This window comes from Teleopsis dalmanni, chromosome 1 (assembly GCF_002237135.1).
Source record: "Teleopsis dalmanni isolate 2A chromosome 1, ASM223713v2, whole genome shotgun sequence".
In the NCBI taxonomy this organism is placed as follows: domain Eukaryota; kingdom Metazoa; phylum Arthropoda; class Insecta; order Diptera; family Diopsidae; genus Teleopsis; species Teleopsis dalmanni.
The window spans coordinates 134,335,326-134,348,265 of NC_051846.1; the positions used below are offsets into that span (position 1 = coordinate 134,335,326).

The following is a 12,940-nucleotide window of genomic DNA, read 5'->3' on the forward strand; positions in this document are numbered from 1 at the left end:
GTGCATTTAGAAACTGGTCTACCGACGCTATATACCCAAACATTAAAATTGCATTTTGATTATATCAATCGTGTTAGGAATTTGCCAGACAATAGGATTCAAAAAACATTAGCGCAGTACCTAATAAATGAAAAAACATTATTTTTTGAAAAATGGTCAAATCTGGCATCCGAGTTAAATATAACTAATGATTTGAGTATTAATGAAAACTGGAAAATGTGGCAAAAAAATATAATAACGAAACTAAGTATTGAAGAACGTAGAAATTTTGTAGAAACGGCAAGAAACAGTATATCGAGAGATGCATATAGTAAGTTGAATTATGATCTAGGTGTCAATAATTACTTTCACGAGCAATATGACCTAGAAACAATAAGGACAATCTTCAAAACCCGCGGCGAGCTCCTACGATTGTGCTACGTACCGCATGAAAGTCTAGACACGCTGTGCACGATATGCAACCTTAAATTGAAAGGCGATGTTATACACTTAGTAGGTGAATGCCCAATTTTTAAAGAACATAGATTGCTGTACTTCGGTAAACCCGCGCTCGATGTCAGTGAAACCATACGGTTACTGAATGGCCCCAACTGGAGATTGTTAACGGCGTTTATTAAAACTACATTTAAATATAGGCAAAATATTATTAATGAAGACTTTTAAATTAACTTATATAAAATCTATTATTTTTGTTAAAGTAATTTAATTTAATTTTTATGTTGTATTGAGCTCATAAGCAAGAATACCAATTTAATATTTATAAAAATTGGATTAATTAGTTATTAGTTAATTAGCTATTAGATTAATCTAAATTTCCGGCAGACGGCTAAAATGCCATAGCTGTAAGCTTTATGTATATTTATTATAATTATATGTATTATAATTATTATATAACTTCGATGTAATATAATAACTTTAAAATGAAGTAAAAAATAAAGCTACTACTACTACTACTGCATACGCACATTGGTTTGATCTTGTCTGTTCTGCATGTACGGTGCGTATTCTGCTGACGTAGCAGCTACAGCTATGTTCGGCGCGATCAACGGCGACTTTTCAACACACTCAGGGGTTGAAAAGATTACTGGCGCCAACGTAGACGCATAAGGCATATTCATTACATGTGACGCTGGCAGAGGCCACACTGTACTTGTTGATGCACACGAATATTTGTTCATGTATTGGTTCGGTACAGTCATCGAAGGCAAAGAAACACTCACTGTATTTGTTGTAGTTGTAGTTTGACTTGTTGCATGTAGATTAGTATTCGGCACAAAATACTTATTCGCATTTAATTCCGGCATCGACGTCGCCACCGCATTGATAGGCTGTATTAATGACTCCAATGTCCGCTGGAGACGCAATACTTCGGCTTTCAATTCCAAAACGGTGGTGTTTTCGTTTGCCGTATTAACATCGGCGACACTTTGTTTCTCCTGATCATTATGTTCATGCAATTGCGTTTTCAAATTACTTTCCTTTACCGAAGGAAAATCATCCAAGTCAATTGCATTTCCCATTGTGTTCGAATCCATTATTTTCACTAATAACTGTCTACACTTATTACCATTAAATTATTATTTGCACTCTTTATTTTAAATCCCACTTCTGAATTTGTCAGACACCGAGTTTAAATAAAACACGTCCGTTTGGTTAAGAGTGTCCAGTCAAAACTGACTTTCATTTCTTTATTATATTTCTTACATTAATGCACTCCGAGAGCGTAACACTCATGAGAGCATGAAAAGATGCATAAGAGTAATGATAATAGAAGTAACAATAAAGCAATAAATAAAAGTAAAATAACAAAAGAGTGACAGTATTACTCCAGTTACCTCATTGGGCTTTTCACACAGTTTCATAATTTACTTTGCTAAATTCTCAAAGTTTTTATTATTACAAGAATGCTCTACATATTTTTTCAATTCTTCCGCATTCAATATTTTCAAAGTCACTTACATCATGACACCAATTATTAACCAAATACCAAAATCAGCATTTTTTATCGTCGAACTGACGGACTGATGTTTTGGTTCTGGTCAACAACCGTCAAGATGCAAACAATCTTGCCTACTTTTAGGAAAATGTACGATCATCTAAGATCGTACACACTACATATACATATATATTACGGAAAAACTTCAAAAACCGTGAAATTAAATAAAATAAATATTTAACTCACAACACCATATAAATCGGCATATGCATTCATTTCATCTACCAGTTTTGATGCTGAATATTGATCCACCCATCTAAATGTGCCTCCAGTGAATGGAGGAAATCCAAGACCAAAAACCGCACCAATGTCTCCTTCTAAAGGATTATCGAGTATTTTTTCTTCTAAACAAAGTACAGCTTCATTTACAAAGCGAAAAATCATACGCAACGTCATTTCTTCTACAGAATTGAGACCTTTTGGAGAAAGCGAATATTTCTGCTTAATGATTTCCATAGCATCTGTATTAATAGGTCGGTTTTTTCCAGATTGACCATCATATAAAAATATTCCTTTGTTAGATTTTCGTCCTAAAAATCCAGACAAAACTAAGTCTTGCATGACAGACAAATTGACACCACTAAAACGTTCTCCAAAAGCCTACATATATAAACACAGGTCTTATTTAATGCGTTGATTAAGATAGTCAAAAGTAATTATGTTATACCTTAGACAGGTCCGTAGTAATGTGTGAGCCGACATCTATTCCGACTTCATCAGCCAAAGTAGCAGCACCAACTGGAAACCCGAATTGTTAAGTCATTTTATATAATTCAATGGGATCAACACCTTCCTGTAAAAGTCTTACAAAAATTAACTTACAGTTAATTCATATCATAATACCTGATTGCTTCAGATAACATTGTAGCCAAAATACGTGTTGTGTAAAACCCAATTTTTCTTCCTTTTGAACTTCCTTTTGCTATACTCTTAATAGGAATAGCGCTAGAATTAGTAGCTTCTATTACAATATCCAATACAATAATATGGAAGGAAAACTCATGGATTTTACACCACGATAACGCACCGGCTCACACAGCCTTGGTTGTGTCGCAGTTTTTGGCCAAAAACTCCACCAATATAGTTTTGCACTTTAATTTATTTTTATAATTAAGTACATTAATTTCTCATTGTTTATTATATTTATTATCAAGAATGTTTATTTAATATTTATATATATTTATTATACATAGGTTTATACAATTTTTATATTTTTTTATTTTTTTTTTTTTAATATATTAAACAATGCATATAGTTTTGTATTTTAAGAAAAAAAATTAAAGAAATAAAGAAATTCGAAAAAGAATGACTCGTAGTGAAAGATCAATTAATAATCCCACCTACCATAAACCGATTTTTAAACCATGGTTCAAAGTTTCTTAAAGTTCACCTTACACGTGCTTTATACTTATTCAGCGGTCGTGAGAGCGAGAGCGTGAGGGGGAGAAGCTGCCAGATCTCTCTCACATAATCGCTGTAGAAATCACATGTAAAGATCGCTTTAAAGTTTTTGGTTTAATGTACCCACTTAGAAATCAATGTCAATATGTCAATATGTGACTATATCATCAACCATGCATCGTACTCTCCACATATGACCCGTGTTATTTTTTCCTCTTCCTCCGACTCAAATTACCATTGCGAGGAATACGTTTTGAGACCATAGAGGCCATAAAAGAGAATTCGCTGCGTGAACTAAAGGCCATACCTTCGGCGGCCTATAAAACTTGTATGGAAAATTGGATCAAGCGTTGGCATGCATGTATTGCCGCAGGAGGAAAGTACTTTGAAGGCGATAATAAAGAAAATGATTAAAAATTAAATTTTTGCGTTTTTTTTAAAATCTCGTTCTTTTTTGATCATATACGAGCTTATTCTCAGAGCTGTATTTGAAAGCAAATTTCCAGTTACTTTAGGAAAAGATAAACCGCTATTTAAAAGTTAAAATTGAATGCAATTGACAAAACTAAATATCAAAATAATGAAACTTTTTGTTACGCCGATGATGTGGTAATAATCTGCAGAGGAAGAATCTGTGCGAAAGAATCCAATTAGGTCTAAAACTGAGAAAGGAATGGTGCAATTGTGTTGGGCTGAAAATAAATCCAGCAAAAACAATCATTGTACCATTCACGAGAAAACACAAAATAAAAAATCTTAAACCCATCTGCTTAGATGAAATAAAACCACAAAACGAGCTAAAATTTTTAGGTATAATTTTAGACCAGAAATTATTCACGTCCAAGAAGTAACAAAAAAGGCAACCAAAGCCTTTATGACATATAGATCCATCCCAGGTAAGAATTGGGGATGTACACCAAAGTCACTGCGATGGATGTACACAGCTATAATCAGACCTATAGTCACTTACGGATCAATAGTCTGGCAAAACTGCACAAAACAGCAAAGCGTTATCAACACACTCAACTAGGTACAGCGACTTGCATGTGTAAGCATAATAGGAGCAATGAGAACATGTCCGACTTCATCAATTGAAGTACTTCCGCAACTCACACTTCTTAACATCCATGCGAAGAGGCTGCTCTTAGAGTAATTACAAACAGGATGACTGGTCTTGAAACCAACAGCAAAAAATCTGATACTCAGGCTGCACAAATCCCAGAAATGAAATGAAAAGTATAACTTTACAAAAAACTTCAAAACTGAACTTAGCAACATAAAGAAGGCTTGTCGAAAACCCAAATAATAAAAGAAAACATGATTGCATGGTATACAGACGGCTCTCACACAAATAAGGGAGTTGGGGCTGGTGTTTATGGACCAGGCAAGAGATACTGGGAAACACTAGGAAATAATTCAACTATCTCTCAAGCTGAGATATACCTGATAGATAGATGTGCCAGGTACTGGTGCATAAGCAGAAGAAACACCTAGGAGGGTATTTCATGGATCATAAAGATTCAAGACTAGGAAAGGCAAGCTCTATATTATCTTTCATTAAAAAAATCTGACTTGGAGAAACACTCTAACCCGAGTAAGGGTCCCAATATATCTTTTAAGTCGCAGTGCACAATCGAATTTTCGAACAAATTTTTAATAATAATAATAAAGTTTCTGTGGTAAAGTAACTTGTACATACAAAGGTACTCGTATTTATTCCCATATTTATGTTGTTCTTGAAAACTTCAATAAACGTCGAGTATGATTTCTTGTTTTAGTAATAATTTAGTTAATTATAAACCAAATTTAGCGATTTTCAAATAAAAATTAATCAAAACAAATATTCATAGGTGAAAAATGTGCAAGATGGAAGCGAAGAAATTTGAAAAAAGTGAAAAAAATGGCATTTTTCCATAACATTATCCGATTAGTCTAAAACTTCACATGTAGTAGTTTTTTGCGTATTCGAATAAATTACGTAGTGGCAACTAATATTCGAACATATTTTTTTGCCTCCATACATATTACAGCCACCCTAATATACATATATTAGGGTGCCATTAAGGTATTATATATGGGCAATTTTTTTTTTTCGAAAAATCGGTTGACGGTACACACCATTTCGGTTTATTTTACTAAAAAATAATCTGTGATTGGAAAATAACGATTTTTTCCAAAAAACTCATATTTGATTGCTTATATCTCCGACATATTTAATTTTACATAAAAACTGTCTTCCCAAAAGAAAAAATAAGCTGAAGTCACCCGATTGCTAGCTTTGCAAGTACTATGAATGTAATTGTCCGCTTCAGCTTTACAAAATATTTAATATTTCTAAAAAATTTAAAAGTTGCTGAAACAAAGTATCCTTATTACAATTTAGAAAGTGACGGCGGTAATCGTTAACAATTTTTAGTATGTACTGTTTTTGGATCACGTTTTTGGTAAATTTGATTTAAAGTCCAGCATTAGTTTCACTCCTCGCTCTGCCGTATCATTTACTAGTTTTAAGCTTAATAGCGTTTTCTTAGCTTGAATAAAACTAAGGTCTTCATGCCATTTTGTGGGATATATTTTCATGAAGTCATCGCACAACTTGAAACGATTACAAATGTTTTTAGTATGTTTGTATACAAACTGTTCAATTGCCTTTTCGACGATTTCAGTTATTTTTACGCGATCTGTTGATACTCTCCTGACTTCCTTGTCATCACTATCTAAATTCAAATTCGAAACTATCTTTTTCTTTATTTCAGGCGATATATTTGAATCTAAAAAAGCAAAACGAGCTCGGAGCTTAAATACCAAAGATGATTACATAATTTCTTCAAAGTAACTTTAGACATATCTTCATCAATTTTTTAATATTGACTGAGAATGGAAAGAACATTAAAATCTTGGAAATAAACTTTGACTGATGATAATACATTAAACCATATGTGGCGAACACATCTGTGGCGCTCACTTTGCCATCTACCGGAAAAGTAAAACCAAAAATGATCCTTCTTGTATGTGAATAAGCAACTAACTTCAAGTAGACGCTAACAGTAGTAATAAAAATATAGTTCCACGTGAACGGCAGAAAGTCAGTATCAATTGTGTTTTATTATTTTGTATAAACTTATGGACGGTTCACATTTGTTTTCCTTCTAAAGCTGGCAGCAATTTTCCATCCTAATGCACACATCCTTACTGTATTTAGCTCACAAACTTTGAACTATTTTTAAGCCTTCTACTCTTTGTGATCGTTAATTTATTAGTATTCGTGCCTTTTGCCAAAATATAATAACTTCTTGTATAGTTAATCTAGCACTTTCGCTTAACTATAACTTAACCACAAGCATGGTAAAAAAGGACTTTTAATACTTCCCTATTTGATGGTTATTTACATCCAGTCAACCTACTAGAATGATAATCAACAAGGTACAGTGAGCGACAAAACTCTACATACACCTCACATTTCTGCTAGCCCGTAAATCCAAAGACATAATAGAAAAAAGTAATGATACAGTTTTGTTTAGAACTGTTTTTTAATAATAATAAACAAAAGAAAATTCATTCATCAATATAAATTAACAAAGTTATTCGAAAAAAGCATAAAAAAATCATTGAAAAAAGTCTACATATACTTCATTGATTGTTACATTTATTCGACAGTAATTTAAATGTTAAACGGGAAAGTACCGTTTTTCATATTTCATGCTTGTGGCATAAGTCATACATTTATATAACGCATTTAGTTGTGCTTTGTAAGTGGTATTTAATTGACACGATGGGTCCACGAAAAGAAATTTCAAGTGATAAGCCTCGCATTGGCCGCCCAAGGAAACGTAGGAATGTCAGCTTGGTTGTAAAAGAAGTTGACAAAAATCCAAAGGTAAGTGCCTTAAAATTAGTCGAACACATTGCAAGTGCAACTGGAAAGCATGCCAATCCACGTCAAAGCTATTTTTCCTACTTCAGTTGCAGCTTCGGCTCCCCAAACCATAACACTGCCATAACCATGCTTTACAGCATTATATGCTTTGGATTTTTGTCAACTTCTTTTAAAACCAAGCTGACATCCCTAAGTGTGAGTTTTCTTGGGCGGCCACTGCGAGGCTTATTTTCAGTAGAACCAGTATTTTTATAATTTCTTCAAAGATAATTGATAGAACTTTTATAAAATTGTTTAAACAATTAACTATTAAATTTCAAAAAAAAATTTTCTTAAAATATATCCCCTGAGATTCCATTTTTTATATTTTATTTAGATTCAGTTTTAAATTTTACTACGAAATAAAAATTTTTAGGATGCGGTTATTTTTTAAAATTTTTTAATATTTTTTTTTCTCCCGCAAAACACATCAAGCACATGCGTACTACATTTTCATTGAATGAATTTTCAAAGAATATACTATATATCTTATATATATAATTCTTCTGTACGTGTGTTGACAGTGAACTCCTCCTAAACGGCTAAGCCGATTTTGATGAAATTTTTTGTATATGTTCAAGTGGATTCAAGGAAGGTTTAGATTCACAATTTGACCCACTGGATAATGTCTTTTTAATTAATTTTTTATTTTTTGGTATCCATATACATTTATATTAGAAATTTAAAATTTCTTCATGCTTACTTTGATTTGTTTAAAAAGTTTAAAATCTCTAAAATGAATCGTAAAACTACCATTGCATAGCTTAAGTGCATTTAAGATTAATGGAATAAGATTAGTAATTAAAAGAATTATGGGGAACTTAATTGAATCAACAATATTAAGTGGAAAATTCAGAGGAGAAAATATATTGCTTCCATGCATACCAATTATACCAACCGATGTTCCAATTCATTTCAAACGATTGCAATTTTCAATTCGTTTACCATTTGCGATCAGGTCAAACATTAAAAGTATGTGGACTGAATTTGGAAAATCTGTTTTTCGCATGGGCAACTATATGTTGCATGTTACCGTGTTGGAAACCTTCTGATCTATATGTATACGCTTAAAATGGCCTAACAAAAAATATTGTTCATGAATTAGCTTTAAGTTAACATTTTAGCCCATAATAAAACTGTTAATATAATATTAAAAAAACCTTTTTTAATTTAAAATGTAGTGCTTATAAGGATTTGAAGTAACATGAAAATATTTGTAACATAAGTAATGCATGTGGACTTTTTGTAGATCAAAAGAAAAAATCAATTCAAAATAATTTTCGCATTAAAATGCTAAAGGTTAAGTTGAATAACAACAAATATTATAACTCAGCTGAGCCAGGAAAATTAATTGCAAGGGGAAACAAAGTTCGCCGGGTCAGCTAGTATTCTTATATAATATTTTTGATTTCGATTAGTAATAAAATTCTACATAAAACCCAAAAATTTCAGGACGATATCGTAATTAGAAGTACTTTTAAAAATTTATTTATCCTTCATATCACACCAAACACATATACACGATTTTTCAGTAAAAAAAAAAACAAAAGGAATATGTCACACAAATTTTTTTTTTTAGTTTTGATTCAAATTAATATATAAATTCTACTTCAAAAATAAATATTCCCACTGTAATATTCATTTTAGAAGTAATTAAAAAAAATTAATTAATCAGGTGTCCTTCACGTTACTCATACGCACCATAGTACCATAACATCATTTTTCGAAGGAAAACTATACAAAAATGTTTACTTTTTATTTTTAAAATAAATGTATACAATTAATATTGCTATGTTAAATTAGTTCCGCATTATTTCTGTTTTTAAATTATAAATTTTAACATAATTAAACCGTTTAATAAACTTTTTTCTTATATAGATGAATTAAAAAGTTAATTAGTTTCATACTAGTCGAACTACCTAGAAAACTGCAGCACATAATCTCACCTACCTTTTTAGGTGCAGTGTTATTTTGCTAAAGTTGGAAAAATACTCTGCACAGGTAAGAAATGTTATAGGAAAGAAACTGTTATGAGCTAAAAACAAAATATTTTTTTTATGGTTTTTACATTAATTTTATTAATTCTTATTTCATTATTGATACATAATCTGTAATGTCTGAAGAATAAAATATGTTTGCCATTAATACTTTTTTGGAATTTGGAATAAGGCAGTGATATTTTAATGTGTATTTAACTGATGTAGCTGCTTCAAAGCGGTGTTTAATCTTATTTTCTTCTACTTCATAGTCTTTTAACGTTGAGAAATGGCACACAATATTTGGTAAACTTTCCTTAGCTCAGTTAAATAATTCCTTTGGTGTTTGGATTGGATTATTTATTCGTTGAAGGCTAGCTCTTGCAGCATTCCTCTTTAAGGTACCAGCTAAGCCGTCGCATGGTCCTTTGCCGTGTGACGTTGGAAAAAAGTGTCATTCTGCTTCCAAACCAAAGTCCGCTTTGTGATGAGTTAAATTAATAAAATTTTTTTTATTTTTATATTGTGAACCCGATCCATCGGAAAACTAAATAGTTTTTTTAATATCCGTACTAATTTTTTTAATGAATTTGATAGCGTATTTCTGAACAAATGTATAGTAGTTGTGTTGTGATGTAAACAGTCAGATATGAAAACAAAATTTTTTATTTGTAGTTTTTTATTTTCAAGACTGTGGTATATTGCAAAAATATGAATTGTTGCCTGATTATTATTCCAGTGAATACCTTGAACAGAGTTTTGAACAAAAAAAGCATAATTTTCGGAAAAATCACGCAAAACTATGCATTCAGTTTTTGTTAAGTTGCTTTTCTTATCATTTAAAAACTCTGCCTGTTTTTTAACTATAAAAGAATGCAACAGCAATTTGTCTAAACCATCTGTTTAGGATTGCAAATATTCATCTATTTGGGATATCAGCGTTTTTAATGTGCTTCTCTCTTCACGATCCCATTGTTTGTATTTAACGGTGTCCATCATGTTTTCATCAAATATCTCCAGAAGTTGTTCATTGATATTTTCAGTTCCAGGACATTTGGCGCAGGTTCCTAGAAAACATTCTGTGCGTGACGTATTGCAAATCATACGCTGTAGGCAATCTTTATAGTTATATATCGGCTTTCTACTACATGCAGTCAGTGCTTTTATATTCACTCCATATACCATTAATCGTACGTTTTCGTGTATGGAGCACATACAAACTGAATGTGTGCCGTTTGCTCCTGCAAGAACGCAATGTTGTGGTCGTAAAGATGCAAATTTTGAAAAACTACATTACAGGTCTGGAAGGTTGAGTTTGAAAGGTGTATGCAACTCCTTCAAATTGTTTAGAATGGACCGTTTTCGCATTTGTGTTCTTTATCCGTCAATTTGTAAGGATACGCAGATTTTTTTCCCAGGCATTACTTGACTGTTTTCTTCACATTCGTAAAAATTTGAAATTCTATTGGTTACATATTTTTCTAGCGGTGGCTTTTTGGATTTAGGTCTTCTAAGATTCATTTCTCTGAAGTAAGTTTTTTAGCAACAGTAGTTATACATTTTGTAGCGTTTGAGAAGTAAGTCGTGACCCTTTCGGATAGACCAATTATGTATCACACCCACTATTTTTATTTTCATAGTTCTATCTGCTATGCCAATAAAATTTTTCTGCAGATTTTTTAAAATTGATGCGAGTCATCTTCTTCATCGCTATTCTTAGAGTTATCCGCAGGAATATTAAAAATTTTAAATTTGTGATTTATTTATTCAATAAAAATACTTTTGAGAATACTAACGTCCTTAAAAGTTTAATTTTTATGTAGAATTTAATGATAAACTCAATTCAGGAATAAAAGGTAAACATTTTTGTATAGTTTTCCTTCGAAAAATGATTTCATGGTACTTTGGTGCGTATGAGTAACGTGAAGGACACCTGATTAATTAATTTTTTTAATTACTTCTAAAATGAATATCACAGTGGAAATATTTATTTTTGAAGTAGAATTTATATATTAATTTGAATCAAAAGGAGCTCATAAAAAAAAATTCAGCCAAATCGGAGATCATGAGGTCATTTCTTATCAAAATCCGTCCGGTTTGTAAAATAATGACCCATATACATATTTATACAAATATATTTAATTAATAAATAAGTCTTTATTATGATATATGAAAAATTTTAGCTCATAAATTTAACAATTATACATGAAATACAAAATAAATGTATAATTATTATAATCTTGATTGTTAATTTGAATTTATTTAATTCATAATGAATAATATTTATATTATGAAAGAGATATATTATATATCTCGATGTTCATGTAAAAACAATTAGATTATCTATATTTTAATAAAAGCGAAACATGATATTTTTGTCCAATTAATTCAATAAAAATTTCTATAAATTTCATTTCAATTATTGAAATTCAAACAGTGTTCTGAAAGTGACTCGAGTTAAATATTATATTTTTAAGATACAAGACTGTGTCTCTGGGACTAAACTGAGATGAATACCAAAATTTTGTGTCTTATTGTTTTATTTGTGTCTTTAACTAAGGTATATGAAATAAAAATGGAATATTTAAAAAAATAAATAAGGACTTCATGACTAATATAGGCAGATGAAGACGAAGAACCAAATCTGAAAATGGACGATATGGTCGAAGCGTTGGAAACTTTTACTTCTAGTTGTGAACCGAAACCTAAAAAAGGTATTACTGATCTTCTTCTCTATTTTAAATTTTGAACTATAAATTATTGCAATACCATACATTTTGTTAAGTTTATATCTAATTTAACTGTTGTCAATTTGTCTTTAATGAAAGTCACCTAATGATCATCTCTTAATCAAGTAGAGAGTATTCAATATACATATTAAGTTTTTTTTCCAAAATTTGAAATTCGTTCAAAAATGAATTCATCTATTAATGTATTATACAATAATATGAACTATATAACTATTATATGTATATATAACGGTATAATATAATATATATTATTTTCTTGATTTCATTCCCATGAAGAACACATAAAGGAAATGTTACAAATGAAAAAAAATCCCCAGCGGGAGACGAAATGTTTGCGTTATTGTTTAATGAAACAATTTGATATGGTAAAAATTAGTACAGATCGCTTATTATTTTTTGAAATATATAAATATTTTGCTCTGAACTTAATAAAAGCTAACTTACTATACTATCAGATGAATGAAAGTGAAACTGAAATTGTGATCGATAAAGCTGTGGAATTAATGAGCATGGGAATACAAAATAAATTAGGGGAAAAAGAATTAAAGGAATCAGCTGGAACATGTGCAGTAAAGGCCAAAAAAATTACTGATAAGTAAATCATTGTAACCTAATATAATTCCTAAAATGATATTTAATTCTATTTCATTAAGATGTGAGTTGGGATATGTTTTCAGTATGTGCGTTGTAGAGGAGCTTGAGAAACGAGGGTTCAAAATGCCAGAAATCAAGGAGTAAATCCAAATTTCTGTTACTTTAAAAAGACTAGTGTACTAGTAACTTTTTAATTTGGTATGAAATAAAAAAAACTTTTCTCAATTTTAACGAATAATGATTTTTTTTAATATAGTTTTCCATTTTATTTGTTGCTTTTTGAAAAATGCTCCTTAATAAACTTAAT

At 30.8% G+C, this 12,940-nt stretch overlaps 1 protein-coding gene and 1 pseudogene across 1 annotated transcript; one reads left to right on the forward strand and one right to left on the reverse strand.

Moving 5' to 3' along the window:
- Nucleotides 1-2,173: 2,173 nt before the first annotated feature.
- LOC119666227 lies at nt 2,174-3,660 on the reverse strand (annotated as a pseudogene).
- Nucleotides 3,661-11,736: 8,076 nt separating this feature from the next.
- Nucleotides 11,737-12,777, forward strand: LOC119666228. The gene is made up of 5 exons (XM_038075509.1): nt 11,737-11,849; nt 11,910-12,003; nt 12,316-12,404; nt 12,495-12,634; nt 12,693-12,777. Exons 1-5 carry the CDS (start codon nt 11,799-11,801, stop codon nt 12,775-12,777), a joined length of 459 nt encoding a protein of 152 aa, XP_037931437.1. The 5' UTR covers nt 11,737-11,798.
- The last annotated feature ends 163 nt before the right edge of the window (nt 12,778-12,940 follow it).